General features: G+C 35.5%; 1 protein-coding gene across 1 annotated transcript; it reads right to left on the reverse strand.

Moving 5' to 3' along the window:
- Window positions 1-1,411: 1,411 nt before the first annotated feature.
- pcdh20 (protocadherin 20) lies at window positions 1,412-5,802 on the reverse strand. Its single transcript, XM_066706679.1, has 2 exons — window positions 5,648-5,802; window positions 1,412-5,090 (listed from the first exon to the last, which is right to left on the reverse strand). Exons 1-2 carry the CDS (start codon window positions 5,693-5,695, stop codon window positions 2,463-2,465), a joined length of 2,676 nt encoding a protein of 891 aa, XP_066562776.1. The 5' UTR covers window positions 5,696-5,802; the 3' UTR covers window positions 1,412-2,462.
- Window positions 5,803-18,399: the final 12,597 nt, after the last annotated feature.

Consider the following 18,399-nt stretch of genomic DNA (forward strand, 5'->3'; position numbering starts at 1 on the left):
CTTATTTATTTTTTTTGGAAAGCAAGATAAGGCATGTGCAGGAAGGTACATTTTCAAGTAAATTCAGTATACAGTATAAAGTCTTATAGCTTCCTCGTGTTTTAATATCTTAGCACAGCAACTCAGATACAGTGTTGCAATAAATTAAAGATAAACTTCTGTGCTGTGAAGTTACTTTGAGATGTCAGCACCACAGACTTAAAGGTAAACCACTCCCTGTATAGTCATCTTTCAATTTCAATTTCAATTAAATCTTTCAATTTCAATTAAGATTTTTATTTTGAAAGGCTCTTTTAAAAAGCAATCTGATATGTATCTCTTGTAGACACCTTAGAAAAATGGAATTCAGAGATATTAGTCTTGTGTCAATGCAAAACTTGTTAGGGATGGGTGTACAAAGAAAGGCCAGTCACAGCGCCAGCACATCACAATTAGCATCTTCACAAAATAAAAAAACAGGAACTAAGAAAAAAATATGTTAATTAAGACAGCCACAAACTACCTATTGCAATGTATTTAATGATACCTCTGATTATGTCCGGAAGGATTGCGTGACAATTTAAGAAATAAATAGTGGGAGCTGAATTGTGCTTAGTCTGACATGCATAGCTTATTAGTCAAAGCATGAGCTGGGTCCTTTATATACACCTGTTTATGTGTCGGTGAAGTTGGATTCAGCGTCAGTATGTAATATAGCCACTGTCTCCTTACAGAAACAACAACAGCAAAACAATCATAGTAATAACGATAATACAAAAATGCATTCAATATCTAATATGCATAGTGGATAATATTCTCACCACTGTAGCATCTGGGTGGCAGACTCCAGGTCATCATCTAAACCATCTAGTAGCTCAATAATTGCATGATAGTAATGATGGCATGATGGCAGTTTGTACCTCTTCCTGATTTGTTCGTTTGACTTTGGTAAGGTTACAGTGTTTACCCCACATTGCCTTTAAAGAATAGCTCATTGCCACTTTCACTTTTCATGCTTTTCACAGTTCTTAAATGACTGACACATGAAGTATTGCTAATGCTGGCAGCTTGGGTACATCTTATTTTAATAAACTCACACATTTGTGCCACTTTTTGCAGAATCGCCCATCATGAAATATCTATCAACGGTTTAACTGCAATGATCACATTATTATGGCAAAATAGTTCTTCAAAACACGCACCACTAATCATGCTTGTTTTGTATGTTACCTGATAATTTAGACTAGTTTGTAACAGGTTTATGAGTCTTAAAGCATGCACAATCCTTTAACACATCCAGCCCATAGTGTATTTCTCAACAATATTTTGCAAGTATTCAGAAATTGAAGCATGTTATTTACATCATAATACCCTTTTAACATCTAGTGTTTTGGGCATCAGACAAATAAAACAGATTTCTTTAAACACGTACTATGAAAATAAAGCACTTTATTTTATGTTATATACCTTTTTACATATATAAACATAATGCATAAGTCATTTATTGAGTGCAACTGTAAATACAAACTGTGAAAAGAGGACTTCACATATCGTACAAATCTCAACATGTAACTTGAAAAAATGTAAATAAACAGGTGGATTCTGTCCTGTGATGGCAGATACAGCAGAAAACACACCATGAATCTTCAAAATGCTGTTATAATGCTGTAAAATGTATGCTCTTTAATGTAATCTGCAGAAAACTGATTACTAACTAGTGTTAAACACCTGTGAAAGTTGTTTTATTTAAAGGTTAGGAATTTCAGGTATTTTGTGTATTTCCACATGTCCCTTAGAACATTTGAAGACTGTTATCAAGCAAATAACAGAAAACAAACACATTTGTATCTGGTAGCTTGACTTTGATCATCAGTGGTGCCTGTGATCGCGGAGAAGGTTGATATTCACATGACAGGAGCAGAAATGAAAAATCTGTGGTGTAAAGTAATCAATTCCAGTATTCTGGGGGAAACTGAGGTCTTTGTAATTATGGACACCACCCCTCTACAACCAAACAGACTTCCATAAAACAAGTGATAAGTATCTCCTCAACAAAGTCATTATTCACAAGATTAAAATGATAGCAAGCTCATCGTAAAATCTCTTTTGTATATTGTTCCAATTAAGCAGAGAAAAGAAAATCCTGAGCATTTTAAAATGTATACATTTGAATAATGTTGATGAAATCCTACAGATTAAGCATTATTTTACTCTGGTTAATGGCAATATGAGAAAATCTGAATTTTCTAGAGCTAAACATCTAAAGAAGCCATGGTTTTCTGCAAAGCCAAGAACTTCAATTTTGTACATACATAAAAGAAACACAGGTTCTGTTATAAAATTATAAAACATTATGTACAATATATTAATATAATTTATGTATTGTGTTTTTAAATTAGTGTCCTTCAATCGATTAAATTAATACTCTCAACACATTGTTCATATTTCTGTAAACAGGTTTGGATGTGATTGCTAATAGAGCATCAGATATTTGAAACCTCCATTAGCTTTCTTTCTTTTGCCTGAAAGTCACTGTTTGTGTTTAATGGGATTTCTACTTCCAAGCTTTTTTCTTTATTTTTATGCTTTTTTTGTTTTTTTAAGCATATATATGCAGTCAGTAGAATCACTACAGTAAAGAGTCCCAGACATGCTGCTGAAAGTGCAATTAAAAATGGAAGACAGGGAAAATGTTCCATTTCTTCTTTTGGAGGCTCTGTCAGTTTTTCCGGTAGCCGTTCCTCTACTTTAATTTCGGGCTCTTTTTTCAATAAACTCTGTATGTAGCTTTCATTACTTACTGATTCATTCACAAATAAGTTAACCATGACGGCGGAGTACAGAGGCTCTGGCTGGCCCTGGTCGCTGACTTTGACCAGCAGTCTGTATAAGCCATAGTCATTCTTCATCAGTGCTTCCTGCAATGTAATGTTACCTGTTTTTGGATCAATCTCAAATGACTCTAGCTTTGGCCCACTTCTCCCAATGATGCTGTAGGCGATCACAGCATTCATCCCAGTGTCTTTATCTACTGCATACACTTCCGTTATGGACGTTCCAGGAAGAGTTGTAGGTAATACAAGCATGTAGGACAAATTAGATTGCGGAAACAACACCAAGGGGGGGTTGTCGTTAACATCCAGAAGCAAAACCGTGACCATGGTGACGCATGAAAGGGCAGGCTCCCCTCCGTCCACCGCCTCTATCCATAAAAAATAGGAACTCTGCTGTTCTCTGTCCAAAGGCACTTTAGCCCTTAAAGCCCCTTTCCCCGTGTCTATGACAAAAATATCACTGCCATTGAGAATGGAAAGAGCAACCCAACCATTCTTTCCAGAATCGGCATCAGTGACAGAAATAACTCCAATTTCCCCGAAACCTGGAAAGTTTTCAGGTACAAAGAAGCTGAAGTCCTTGTTGATAAACCGAGGGCTGTTGTCATTTCTGTCTAGCACTGTGATGACTACAGTAGCTATAGCTTCCTTCCGGGGCAATCCGCGATCCACCGCTCTAACAGTGAACCTGTACTTTTCTTTTTCTTCTCGGTCGAGGGAGGTGGAGACCGTGAGGACTCCAGTAGCTTTGTCCACTGTGAAAATGGAAGGAGCATCAGGCCCCATCAAATAAAACACCTCACCTCTGATTTCACTGTCTGCGTCTGTTGCCAGCAGTTTGGCCAGGAAGGTGTTGGGGGCATTGTTTTCTTCAATTAACAAATCAACCAGAGGCTGCCTAAAAATAGGGGTGTTATCATTCTCATCAATTACTTGAACTTTAATGAGTGTTTTCAGAACAAAACCCACTGAACTGTTAGCAACTATCATGAGTTCATAATCTTGTTTCATCTCAAAGTCCAAAGGCCCTATACTCTCCAGCAAATATTCATTCCTGAATAACTTATAAAGTGATAACCTGAAAGGGCCCTCACCCTCCAGGTAGCAGTCCACCTTTTGCTTTTGATCTGGGTTCTTTACGGTGAAAAATGCGATCGGAGTGGCAGCTGGTTCCGATTCCTTTAAATACACAATACCATCTTTTTCATTAGCAATATACCGTGGTATGATTGTAGGTGGATTGAAGACCACTTTGATGATGTTCACAGTCACAACTGCTACCGCTGGTATACATCCTTGTCCATTTGCCAGAACTGTTAATTTATGAAGTTTTGCTGTATTTCCATCAATTTTACCCGCCAGTTTAATAATGCCTGTCCCTTTATCCAAATTAAACAAATTCTTTGTGTCTCTGGGGACTCGTTCACTGTAGATATACGCTATCTGGGCATTGGACCCCAGATCTGGATCAAAGGCTTGAACCCGAGTCACATGTGCTCCATTTGTACAATTTCCATAGATAGTGACGTTAATCTGCGTTTGAGTAAATATTGGACAGTTGTCATTGACATCTGTGATAAATATTCTCAGCATAGCTTTACCTAAGAGCTGTGGAGTTCCACCATCCTCTGCTATGATACTTGTTAAATATTCACTCTTGGTTTCTCTGTCAAGTGAGCCAGTTACGATCAAGAAGGGGGTCAATTCTCCATTTTCATTTTCTTCCACATCCAAGGTAAAAACACCAAAGTCATTAATTAACCAGTATGTCTGTACTCCATGGATTCCAATATCTGGATCAGCAGCAGACTGCTCAATTGCAAACCTTGAGCTGATCTGTGCATTCTCTGGAACAAAAACATGAACCTCGTCAGAGGGGAAACTCGGAGCATTGTCATTGATATCTTTAATGATAATTTTAATTTTCACCAATTGAAAATACTGTTGGGGCAAAATGAGAATATCGAGAGACAGGCTGCAATCGTGACTATCAGAATTTCCCAGACAAAGTGCCTCCCTGTCAATTTCATTGGCAGATGTGTACAGTTCTCCCGTCGTGCTATTTAGGTTCACATACTGACCACTGATCTTCTTTAACGCCAGATTGAATGAAAGAGGGGGATCAACAGAGAAATCCAAGTTTAAATCTGCTCCGATGGCCCCTATTAGTGTTCCCTTAGGTAATCCTTCATTTATTTTATAGATTATTTCTTTTGCTTGGCTGTAATTTGAAAAGCTGGAGAAAGGCCTGATGAAAAGTAGAAGAATGCACAATCCCTGAAATGAATGATAATAATACAAAAAGTTAAAAAGGTATCATTCAAAAGAGACCCTATTTTATTTACATTTTGTAATAAGCTTATCTTGGTGTCATGAGTAAGATAAATACATTAATGTAAGCAAACCATAAGCAATCGACAAACATCCTCATTCAATGAAATGGACAATTAAAACAATGAAACAGTTATAATGTATAGTTAAAATCAATAAAAAGCCAATAACAAACTACTTTGTATTAGTGTAACATATCCATATACAAGGTTATCTCATAATTTTAATCCAGCACACATTTATATCAGAGAGAAATGGCATTAAGCATCTTTTACCTTATCTTTAACTTATTAAAACATATACTGCATAGAATTACTTACATAATGCTATAAACAGCCAAATACATTTTATGCCACAGTCATGTCCCAATGCAACAATTCACAAAACAAAATAAAACCTGATCTTCTTAAAAAATAAGTTCAGTTTCTGAACAGGGTATATATAACATTAAAACTTAAGACACTTCTGCACTCCCACTCCCACTGAAATCATTTGACACTTACCTGGACTTTTCCTTGTATGCAAAGGCTGCAGGTGGTTTTGCTGAACATGTTTCCTTACCACAGAGACACTACCATCAAGAAGTTTTTTTTTTTTTTAAACTACAGCCACTGAAACATTTTATTTGTTGGTGTACTCAGACCTCTTCTGATTTCTTTGCCTGCTGAATTCGACTGTAGGAGTCATTCATCTGCTGAGTGTCCTGTCCTGGACCCGCCTCCCCTATGCAAATGACTTCAGAACCACAACCAATTGGCTTGAATGGCCTTAAGCTCAACATGCTGGTACCTTTACCCTCTGTATGCTGAATAGTTTTATGCACAAATATTTGTCAAAGAAGTATTGCCTAAGTATTGAACTCTTTTTTTTTTCATTTACCTGCGTAATACACAATTCATTTAAATAATAAAAAAATATATTAACAATATATATTTTTTTCATTTACATATTGATGATGACTTTTAATGAAGACTACTGTACATTTTAAGATATTCAAATATTGTATTATGTCAGACTCTAATCTCTGTAGCCAAAGGGATAGTATTAAAATGTGATCCTGTGATTGTTGAAATAATATTAATCCTTTGAGGCTACAGGTTTCCAGTGAACAAAAATGGATCAATACATTTGTATCATACAAATATTGTATGTAGGACAAGGTGGACAGTAAAAAGGTCTTAAGAATACAATATGCTGTTTTATTTTGGCATCCTTACTTAGTGAAGAGGGTACTTTGTTAAGACATGTCAAAATATAAATACAACACTGCTTAAAGTCAGGATGACTGAGCAATGATTTGCTTAGTGCTCTTTGCGCATATTTTTTTCCATCTACAGTTTTGACCTGTAGTGTATATTTGAAAATCTACTTAAAGGATGTATTGCTAACTGTATGTTTTAATACTTACCTGTACATCAAGTTGGATCTGAAAATCTGGCAAATTATCAAAGGATTTTTTGTGGTGAATTGGCTGTAGTGTCAAATTCCAGTGTTGCCTGTGGTTGCAGTTCTGGTTATTAGTAGATCCATGCTGAAGTTATAATACTCATAATACGCAAATCAGGGCCTGTGTATATATACAGTACATATATAACATATTGCTTTAACATCTAGGTCAATGTTTAGGTCACCATATCTATGAAATTTAGGTGTATTGAAATGCTGAAAAGATTTACTTGATTTCAGGATTTCCAGATCTACTCAAGACAAGTCTGTTTGGTCTACAAGACCTAGAGGTTAAAAATAAAATAATAATTTATATAAAAAGCATTCATACCCTTGCTTTGAAAAAATGTATTCAGTGATTCATTTAATTACAGTATAGTTAAAAAAAAAGATTACAGCTGATTGAACACAGTCAAGACAGGAAGTCTAAACTTTTGAAGGCCATTCCATTGATTTCTAATACAATAATGTATTCATTTGTTGTGAAAGTAAAGATGCATGGGTAATACTTCAGTTATAGGTGTTTCCCAGTAATTAATGCAGACAGTCAAAAATAGTTCACAATAAGAATGTTAGGGAGAACATTTTGCTGAAAAAACTAACAAATAAAAAACAATAAAACTCTTACAACCACCACATGTTTCATATTAACTAGGGCTGAAAGACTGTTTGTCCAATATGTGAAGATTTTCTCTTCAAATCCTAAGACAATATAAACACACCACAAAGTTTACACAACTTCAAGCAGCAGACCGTAGCTATTTCCATATTGAAAGTCATACTATACATGGTGTTCTACAAATGTGTAATTTTATAGAAAATATGTTTTGCACATACCGTTAAAATGTTTCCAAATCACAAAATCAAATGAGAGATGCAGCCCCATATTCCATCAAGATTCACAGCTCCTTTTATCCGGCTGGTTTCATTTGCCCTATTCACAAAAAGCATTTACAGAACTCACTGGAAGTTTCTGATTAACAAACATTCAAGAAAATGTGCAATCTCTCAGTAAACATTCGTGAGCCGCAAACATGGGAAACAAAATGTACTGCCCCAGGATTCTGTTCTGCTCTGAAATACATTCTGGTACTAAGGCATCTGGTATGGAGTTAGAATTACACTTAATTCATTGCTGTTTACAACACTTTTATACTATAATCTTCTGATTTCTTCTCTTATTGAGAATTAACTTCTCATATTACAGAAAATATGCTCCGATTTGAAGGATTTAACTATGGAAACACAAAGCACATCGGATTACATATACTAAGCTTTGCTGTAAACATTTGGCCCATTTATTTAGAAAATGAAAATTTGTGTATTTGTCTGGTTTATATTTAACCAATATAAAAAACTACTTAAAGACCTAATTTTGCAAAGCTAGCAGCATCTCCTTAACAATACAAATCTTACACTAAGGAACTAATTCACTAATAGACCTGTTCAGCTTTGACCACAGAGAAACCACCATTATCTGCATGGCTTAGCATTATTCACATGACTTTTCTGGAGTATTTGTGTGTATTTATTTATGTTTTTATTTAGTTGATGTCTCACATACATCACAGGGTTTAATTATGTGGAGACATCCATGTATAAACTTCAGGTAAGCATAAAAATGACAAATTAAATAACATCTTCAAAACCTATTATTCTCTGTAGGGCTCAGCTTTTGCTCACATTATATAAAGCAGTGAACATAATGTAATGCTTAGTGTCACATACCTTGTTAAAATACCTGCCAACAGGACACAATATGGAATAATGGAAAGAATAATGGAAAAGAACAAATATAAAATTATAAATACAAAATTGAACCTTGTGTAGGCTTTTATTTATGTAAATCCAAGCTTATAGACTAAAACATAACAATATAAAACTGAGTTTTCTTCATGGAATTCGTGTCTTCCAACATTTATTTATATTCCTCTTCTCTGATCACCAGATTATGTGACATAATTTCTTATCTGTACTGTTTCTCATTGATATTTTTGTTCATGATTTTAAATGGCTGATAAATATATTATATATAAAAATAAATACCTTTATTATTATTATTATTATTATTATTATTATTATTATTATTATTATTATTATTATTATTATTATTATTTATTTTTATTTTTTTGTGATTGAATACAAAACCTATCCACTAGTGGGAAAACCGTAAAAAAAATCGGTTTTGAAAGAATAACACTGGAATACTGTATGACCCTCAATAAAGCAGGCAGAGATTATACTTTGGCTTGGAAATGCAAAGACATCTGTTTACTTTGACTCTCAAGCATATTGCTTAATTGTAGGCCTAAAGAGTAATACAGTGTCACCCATCTGCTGGATAATGGAATTGAGGGTATTTAGGCTGTTGCATAATAAATAAATTCTTGATTGAGTTTTGCTACAGTATTGATGTCATCTGAGTCCTGTATCTAAGAATAGCATGTGTGTGAACCAGGTCTACATTTCTTCCAATAAACTGACAAAAGAGAACTGTTATTACTCTGTCTATTTTTATTTATTTTAAATCTGGTGTTATAAGCACAATAATATTTAACTTGATTCTTGTATAATCAAAAACAGATTTGTATTTGATAAAACCACAGTGTGATTAACATATTCTACTTTGCTTTTCAAGTGATAGGGGATCTTATTGTTTGTATAAATAAAATGATTATAATGCATACATACCATTTAAGACAAATGCTGTAACTTACTTCACCCTGTATTTCAATGTATCCTTTTCATCTCAAAGGGATCCATCATATGGAAATAAGTAAAACACAATTTAAAATAATAAAATGATGTGTCATGCTGCACAATTAAAACAAATAAACAGTAACTTAATCAGTTGATATGAAAATAAAAATCTGAAAATATTAATCAATAAGTACTAAAATGTCAAAAGAGGAGGTGCATGTACTAGTGCTGGATAATGTATGAGATGTAGCAACAAAAATTAAGCTCTTTTTATTAACATGAACCAGAGGAATCAATGCAATAGACCTAAATGTATAGCGATAGAAGCGATATATTAGTAATATATCAGACTCAAAAGAATGCTGATGTGACCACTAGTGTTTAGAATTCAAATCCATTCAGTGTTATACATTAAATATTCAAGCGCCCAAGCAACCTTTTCAGTTTCTGTGTCATGTTTTAAAATGATCCTTAATTGGATCCTTAGTAGAACAAAATCAACATTCACCACTTTCAACTTTCCTGGTGTCATGGACCCTGCTCTACTTCTTAGTAGTCGTTGTAAATGAGAGAGTCCTGTGCCAGCTGTGGGATCCTCAGACAGCTCCCCTGCCGTTTCTCCTGCTACCTGCCCAAATGAATTGTACTATCATGTCACATCCGGGGCACTTTTCTGGTCCAACGGGCAGCCACAATCCTTGGGTGGTTACTGGGATCTGATTGAGTTAAGTCACACACTCCACTGAGTATATCTCTGTTAGGTCTAGGGAGTACATCTGAAAAAACACCTCAACATCTATCTAATTGGTCGCTGATTGGCAGTATAGGTAAGTGCTGTTCTGCAATGCTCAACAAGGATCATTGGCCAGCTTATTGCTATCATTCTACCGCATAGCTGAAGGAGTCAATTAGGGGTGGCATCCATTGTTCTCTGACATCACTAAGTCTAAAACAGTGTATCTTGCATCAAAATGTAAGTTGCTGCTTTTTTTCTAGGTTGGTGGGGAGTAATGCAACATAGCATAGTAACCAAAAGAAAAGCAACATAATATAACACATAACTCTGTAATGAGCCAAGTCTATGTTTGCTGTAAATAAATAATTGCCTGGAGTTCTTCTCACATTAATGGATAGCAAATTACAACATGACCGAGAACACCTGCGGTATGTAAAAAAATGTACTTGCAGGCTGGAACGACTTTTGTTGAAATGTTTTGCGTGACAACTTTTAGACGTACAGCCTCAACATTTGGGTCTGGTTAGAGTAGACATTCTCAGGTGTTTCAGACCACAGCTTCCATATTTCAAGCCCATCTCCATTTGCATGAGGCTGCAATGTTTTCAAATGAAACTAGTGCCTTCGCTGTTCATTGAAATGTGTCCTGTGGTACAAACTGTTGTTGCTGGTACTCTGTGATGTCAGCCTTTCATATGATATTGGATTTGGGAATTCTACTCAAGATTATTTACACGATCACTTCTATTGATTACTTTTTTATTTAATTGGTACTTTCCTCACCTAAAGATAGTGTTTACATCCAGCAAACTATTATGGGTATGTTTCTGTAGCCGCATTATTCTATTGCAAAGGAATCTATCATGTGTTGAAATGTTTTAATGCACTTGACATTTCTCCAGTATCTACTTTCATAAGACACTCAGCTATTTTTTGCTCACAAAATGCTTGGGCACTTGAAAGTACATCCAATGAAAAAATAGGATGAGCTTAAATGCCTTCCACTAAACATGCATAAAGAAAGATGTTTTTAAGTGAGACACAATTATGTCAAAAAATGCCATTTTTCTTCACAGCCTTTTCATCAGAAGCTTTCTCTATGAATCTTGGCATCTTGACTGTTTAGTCCCAGCTTAAAAGCATAGTTGTCATTCACTTTTTTCCCTATCTTATTATTAGTTGAAATTTAGTTGAACAGGATTATTGAAATGCTCTTTCACATGTTTTTCTCACATATCTACTTACTATAGTTCTTTGACAACACCCAGAGTTAGACAAGACCTGTCCCTTTTTTGAGACTCCTCTTGTTACCTGTAATTTAGGTGTCTCACAAGATGAAAAGCTTGTTCTATGTACAACTTGTTTATATCTGAAGCTATAATCCTGTTAATTTACCTCATCACTCACGGCTCATTCCTTTGAGTTGTTAACTGTAAAGTTTAAGATGTGTATATCCTCTCTGACACAGTTAGGCTTTCTTTTGTGGTCATATTTTAAAAACGTTGTTGTGTTTTTTTCACTATAATTGTAACTTTATATTTTTTGTATGTTACTTTCTTCTACTTTTGCCGGGTCGGAGTCTTGCCCTGTTCACCTGCAGAAATAACTTAACCACAGGAGAGTTAGTATTTTGGAGACTGCCGCCATCTGTGTCTTATCTAACAGGGTCGGTGGAGAAGTGAGGGTTCCCCGGAGCAGCGCTGGTGGCGAGGCCGGGCCTGGGACGTCATGCCTGCAGGAGGGAGACATGCTGGGAGAAAGGAGAGTTGAGGGACGTATGTAATAAGTTCAGCTGACGGTGCACAGTTCTACATACCCAGCCTGATCTGTGTAACGGGCCCTCTGAGCCTCCGTTTCTCTCCTTTCTCTCCTTGTTGTTGAGGCTCGTGGTGCCACCACTTCGTATACATCGCAGCAGGGACCCACTCAAAGAGCCCGGGAGGGACTCTGGACTCTTGGACACAGACAGTGGAACCCGAGGACTTTTTTTCGGCCCGAGTGGAGTTCCTGGACTCCTAGGTTTTAGTTAGTCTGGTTTTAATTAGGTTTTATTAGTTTTAGATTAGAGGTCGGGTGGACCTACTGTTTTCCTTTTCCCCTTTTGTTATTTGTGTACAGATTGCCCGGGTATTAAAGGCAGTTTTAAAGGGGAGTTTAAACCTGTAACTATGCAGAGGGCATGGACATCGTGCCCCATCCCTCTTGGATTGTTGAACGTGTTTTACAACTGTTACTGGTGTTCATGCTGTGTGTATCTGGGATTGTCTGCCAAACCTGCGTGGGGAGAGAGAGAGAGGGGTTTAGTGAGTCCCTCCCTCCTCACTTTAAAGTAAACGGGGAGTGGTATAGTCGTGGTTACTGGTGGTTATCTCGCTGCCAGTGCCACACTTTCACCTTATTCTCATTTGGATCACTTGTTTAAGAGTTAAGGTTAGGATTACAGACTGGAGTTAGGGTTTATACATGTGACCGACGTCAGACCTCAGAAATTATGAAATATTAAGGCGTGAATTAATTTGGAATGTGTATCCAAGTTTTAAAGCAATAACTTTTATTAACATGTAGCACAATATAAATACAATTTTGTTTTAATGTGTACAGTGTATGTATACGGATAAACATAATTTACATGAGTGGATCAGTTTAAATGGAGTATCACCTTAATTGTAGAGGTAAAAATGTACCGTAATCCTGCATTTAAAATACAATTTAAATTACTTAATATTTTGGCATGTGAATGTGTTTAAAAATATACCATTTTCTTACACTTTATAAAGTTTCATGTATTCAAATTTAACTTTTTTTTAAAAATAGCAATAACGTATGCTATGGATTTATGAATAATGTATGTTTTTAATACTGGAACACAATATGCAAATATCCCAAATAAACCACTTAGATTTTGTATAGTATGGAAAGAAAGGCATTAAACAGTGTTTCAAAGTTAAGCCCAGGCAGTTCAGCCATATTTTAAATGAACTGCTCAAATATACATATGGAAACTGTTTAAATATTAATATTATTATTATTATTATTATTATTATTATTATTATTATTATTATTATTATTATTAATAATAATAATAATAATAATAATAATAATAATAATAATAATAATATTATTATTATTTCTTGGCTGACGCCCTTATCCAGGGCGACTTACAACATAAGTGCAAAAATACAGAGAAGTTCAACTAAAACATAACAATTCAAAATACATTTTACAGATTCCAATTTACAATTTACACAAGTACAGTAAGTGACTTCCTACATCCTGGATGGTGAAAGCTAAGTGCTGTCAAGATGTAGGGTTACAGACGAGGGCTACGGGAAAGGGAGCAAGGAGGAAAATGGTCAAGAACGCGAGAAGCATAATAAGCTGAAGTGCTATCTAGCAGGGTTAGAGGACTAATATTACAAGTGCTGTCGGAAGAGATGAGTCTTGAGTAAGCGCCGGAATGAAGTCAAGGATTCTGCTGTTTTGACTTCAGTGGGAAGGTCATTCCACCACTTAGTGTTCAGGGATGAGAAGGAGCGGCTCTGGAGGAAGGAGAGTGGAGAGGAGGCAGAGTTAGTCTTCTGGCACTGGAGGAGCGCAGTGGTCTGGAGGGGATGTATGGGGAGACGAGGGTCTGAAGGTAGCTTGGTGCAGTATATAATATATATAAATATAATCTTGAAATACTTTTCCAGCAGATTTCACAGCAATGATTAGGCCATCAGTGGGTGTATACAATAGAGAAAAATCGAAACATCAATTTAGTACAGTTAGTACCTTTGTCAGAGATACAGAAAAGGTTTTTTAAAAAGGCATTTAAATAATATACATTTCCAAAAGTGAGCCTGATTATTGAACTAACAGTTTGAAGTTTGTCTAATACAATATTAAGGGATTACAGCAAAGTATATAATTTCTATAAATCTGGTCTGAACTTCCCTTGAGAACTGGCTGAGATTGTCTGACTGTGTTAGCTAATACAAACAGTTGCTGGTGAGGATCATGAAAAATCATTACCAATTTAAATCTAGTCTTGTCAGCCTAAGGCACTTACAAAACCACACTGTTAGAATTCAACAAAGCATGGGAAAGGAGTGTTATGGATATAATAAACATACATAATTTTACATATTTGCATTTAATTGAGAAAAAAAATAATGCACATTTGCATTCTTTCTGGTAAATAATATTGTTTGCTCCAATTGATCAAGGATACGAATACATAAACAGGACACATATGGAGGTAAAGTACATGTTCTGAAAACGTTCTGCATTCTTGGTATTCTGATTATATTATTTTCAGTGTTCTAGCTGGCTTATAAGAAGTAAATACATTCCTCAATACCAGAATGAAATGTATAGCTCTGTTTGCTCACAGAGCTGTGAATGATTGCTCCAGATGCAAATAATTTTGAGCAGAACAGTCATCAACAACACATACATATAGGTCAAGACTTGTCTTTACACACATAACTTTAGACACAGTTAAAGTTGATTGTGGATGTTTTCCAGAAATGGTTCTTGTGGTGGAGATGTGGACTGCAGGTACTAGAATGATTTAGTTGTAGGTTGGTACTTTTGAAGTTTAACTGTATTGCACAAAGTACAATAACACACTGAAGTCAATATGCTAGTTAAAGGAAAGAGGGCTTCTATTTTTTAATATTTAAGTTTATCCAGACAACCCCTGGATTTTACCATTTTGGTTTTTCAAACATTTTCATTATTCATTTCCCTAAACTAAAGCACATTTTGCAGTACTAAAAGGCAATAAATTCAGACAATAATTAGTCTGACTGAATGCAGGCCTTGGTTATGCAAACGTAAGTGAAATGAACTTACATCAATCCCCAGACATAACTGTGGGAGAACGGTGACCTTGTTTGCCCTTTCTCAATCTGTAGTTTAAAACAGCAGGTGAAATTGACAAAAATGACAGATCACAGTTCCATATAATTAAATGAAAGGTAATGGATTTTGTTGAGGAATAAAATCCCATTATTGGAACAACAGTCTGAAGACAAGAAATGCGAAATGCATCAGGTAAGAGCAAAGCAGGAACCACATTTAAATATTTGAAAGGGCCTTGACAAGAATCATTATGTTGGGTAATTTCTTATATTTAAAAAAATATATATTTACTTTGTTTCATTAAACCTGGTTGTGCAGTGCTTACATTACTATACATTGACTATTACTTTCCTGATTTACTGCTTAGTTCTGACATACAATGGTCTATTTTCTGAGCTTTATTTTCTTCTGTTTGAAATGGCCACTATCCTGTCAGCCATGTTTTGTGGGTGTTGTAACCTAATGGAAATTAATCATGAGAAACTCTCCCGCCTAAGCTGTTTCTTATAAGGCTCACATTCTTAGACGTATTCACAGGGATAATTATATCCAAACAAGTGTAGAAGACTATGCTATTTCTGTAAGCATCTGCTAACTCATTTAATATGTGACACATGAGCATAAAATATAGGTGGGTGCTGTGGAGAATGAAAATACAGTAAGAGTTTTATTCCTTTTTTTATAACTTCCCACATAGGACACAGCAGGATCTCAACAAGCTGCATTCAGAAATATTTAGGGAAGACAAACGTTTGTGCCTTATTCTGAAGCAGGAATTTAGAAGAATAATCACTTGGTCGAATTATAAAAGTAATAAAGGGATGTAAAAATGGAATAGGCAATTATATTCTTTCTTGCACCCCAGACTTTAATCCACAGCCATTAATCATCTATAACCCTTGTACCAGTACAGCAGAGAAGAAAGTGAATGTGCATCTTCATACATGTGCACCAGGCCTCTTTTCAGACTGCAAACCCACAGAGCAAACAGCAGAGCTATAGCAGTAGATGGAATACAGATGCAGATTTCACCGATATATCTGCGTGGAAATCCCTTGAAGTCAGGTTTTCAAACTCACACCTCTGCTTTGGTTCTTGGCCAATCATGAGCTGCCTCTTGGGATACCTCAGTCACAGCTAAGCCAGATTCATCTAAGCGACCGTCAGATTGTAGGATCATTAATTGGGTAATTTGTACAGTAGTCTTAAATCAGTCTTAGCGTTATTGCCATGCTTGGACATGGTGATGTGGGTGGGAGGTAATGACAAAAAAAAAATGTGTATTTGTATATTTTTTCATTTGACTTCTTTGAACAAAATACTGATTGATATACTGATACTTTTATTTCAAAGCCTTACTAAAACTCCCAAAACAAATCAACAATGACTCACTTTGTATTATCTTTCAAAATATGTTGTTTGTTCAGTCTAAATAAAGAACAATTAAAACGTAGATAACATCAAAGCAGCAGCACATATGATCCACTTGAGAGTTACAACAGAATGTAAACCGAGAAATCAGAATAAACTTATAAAATCTAAAAGTGCACTTTTAAGTGATCTGGCCCATCTTTGTATTTGGCAGAAATCAGTTTCAAGGAGCAGGATACACTGATATACAAATACGTGTTGCAGCCAACAATGCAGAACTCGGCACATACACTATGCTTAATTGCTACAGATAGGCAGATTTCCCACACATAAATGATTTTATGCTAATAATGTATTTGCTATCTATCTATATCTATATCTATATCTATATCTATATATCATCAGCAGCAGTAGCAGCCCATAACAATCCACTGCTAGATGAAGGCCTCCCCAAGATGTTTCCACTTGCTTGATCTACAGCTTCTCATTTCCATGTTGAGCCTTCAAAGTTTATTATTTAATCTTTCCATCCTTTATGTGGTCATCTTCTAGGTCTCTTTTCATCCCTTGGGATCCATTCAATAGCTTCCTTTGTCCATCTTTAATGTTTTTCTTGCAATGTGCCCGGCCCATTGCCATTTTACCATTTTCATTCATTCAGTGATGTCACTGTGAATGAGGTCACTGTCTTACTGTGCTACTATACTGTGCCATAGTTCACCCTTGATACCCAGAAGAACAGGGTTTGATAAAAAACGTTTTTACCAACAAGATTTGGCTAATACCTCACACGAGCCCCCTAATATAAAACATTACACATATCTTAAATTTGCTCATTGTTGACCATATATGCATCCGTCTGAGCTGTCAGGCAGAGAGGAGCAGACATCCACCGGACAGCATGTGATTCTTGTTATCTCTTGTTCTGCCAGCTTAAAAATTACTTCTTAAGGACTGTTTGTGGGATGGCCCCATGCCTCGTTGCAGCTGCTCCTAATAAATTACTTTTACTGAACCCACATCTCTTTCTCCTAATTATAATTATTTTTCACACATTTTCATTTGTTCTCAAGTCCATTAATTTCTTTTTCTCTTTTCTTGTTATTCCAAGCATCTTTACATGCTTCTTTGTGTCGTCTGCAGTTTCTCTAAAACTTTTCCATTAAGTGACAGCCATAAGTGAGCAGCAGTTGTAGTATGAAAAGGGGGTAGATTTCCTTTCAACAGTATACATTTTCTTTCAAATGCACTCCATCCCATTTTCACTGTTCTTTTGAGTAATATCTCCATCTGTACTAATTTATTGTCCAAAGTAGACATAGTTGACAAAGTTGACTTCTTCAAGTATATATTGATTTACTTCAATTTTCTTAGATTTATCAAAGCTCTTTGTTGAACATGACTGCTTTTACTCAGGTTCTTTTTAAGTCTGCAGGTCTTCAGGTGCAAATATGCATATTTTGTTTAGGAACAAAAGAAGCTACGAAATGGATCCCAAGAGATTAAAAAAGACCTAAAAGAAGATCACATAAAAGATGGGATGAAGTAAGATTTGCTGGTGTCACCCAGAAAAGAGAACTTCTAGTACATTGAAACAAGTGTAAATATCTTGGGGAGGCCTTCATTCAGCAGTCCATCGATAAAGGCTGCTGCTGAGGCTAATATATATTTGGGATATAACTGATTTGTCCCTTCATTCCAAATAATCTCTTTAAACATATTAATGTTCATTCTATATCACTTCATTGACAAGCTCACAACATAACATTTAATTCTTGGTTAGGATCTGGGGATGTGGGGAGATCAGCAAATTTCTTTTTTTTTTTTCTGATGTTAGTAACTGATGAAGTAGGCTGATCTTGTCTATATATTTATGGTCAATTTCATGTTGCACAATCTCAAACCAACAAGTAACCTTCCTGAGAGTCTGGAATTAAATATAACAGGCATGACAAACACTTTCTTAAAAACTATAATTAGACTATTCTGTAATTATGTTGTAGTCCTTTGAAATCCACACCTGAGAGTTACAAAGAGAATGAGAGATTTGGTTGCTTAATACCATACCTCAGATTAATGACTTGCTTGAGGCATTCTTACAAACGATAATTGCATAACTGAATTGTATAATCGAATAACAGATTTAAAATAGAG

This window comes from Amia ocellicauda, chromosome 6, assembly GCF_036373705.1.
Source record: "Amia ocellicauda isolate fAmiCal2 chromosome 6, fAmiCal2.hap1, whole genome shotgun sequence".
Classification (NCBI taxonomy): Eukaryota; Metazoa; Chordata; class Actinopteri; order Amiiformes; family Amiidae; genus Amia; species Amia ocellicauda.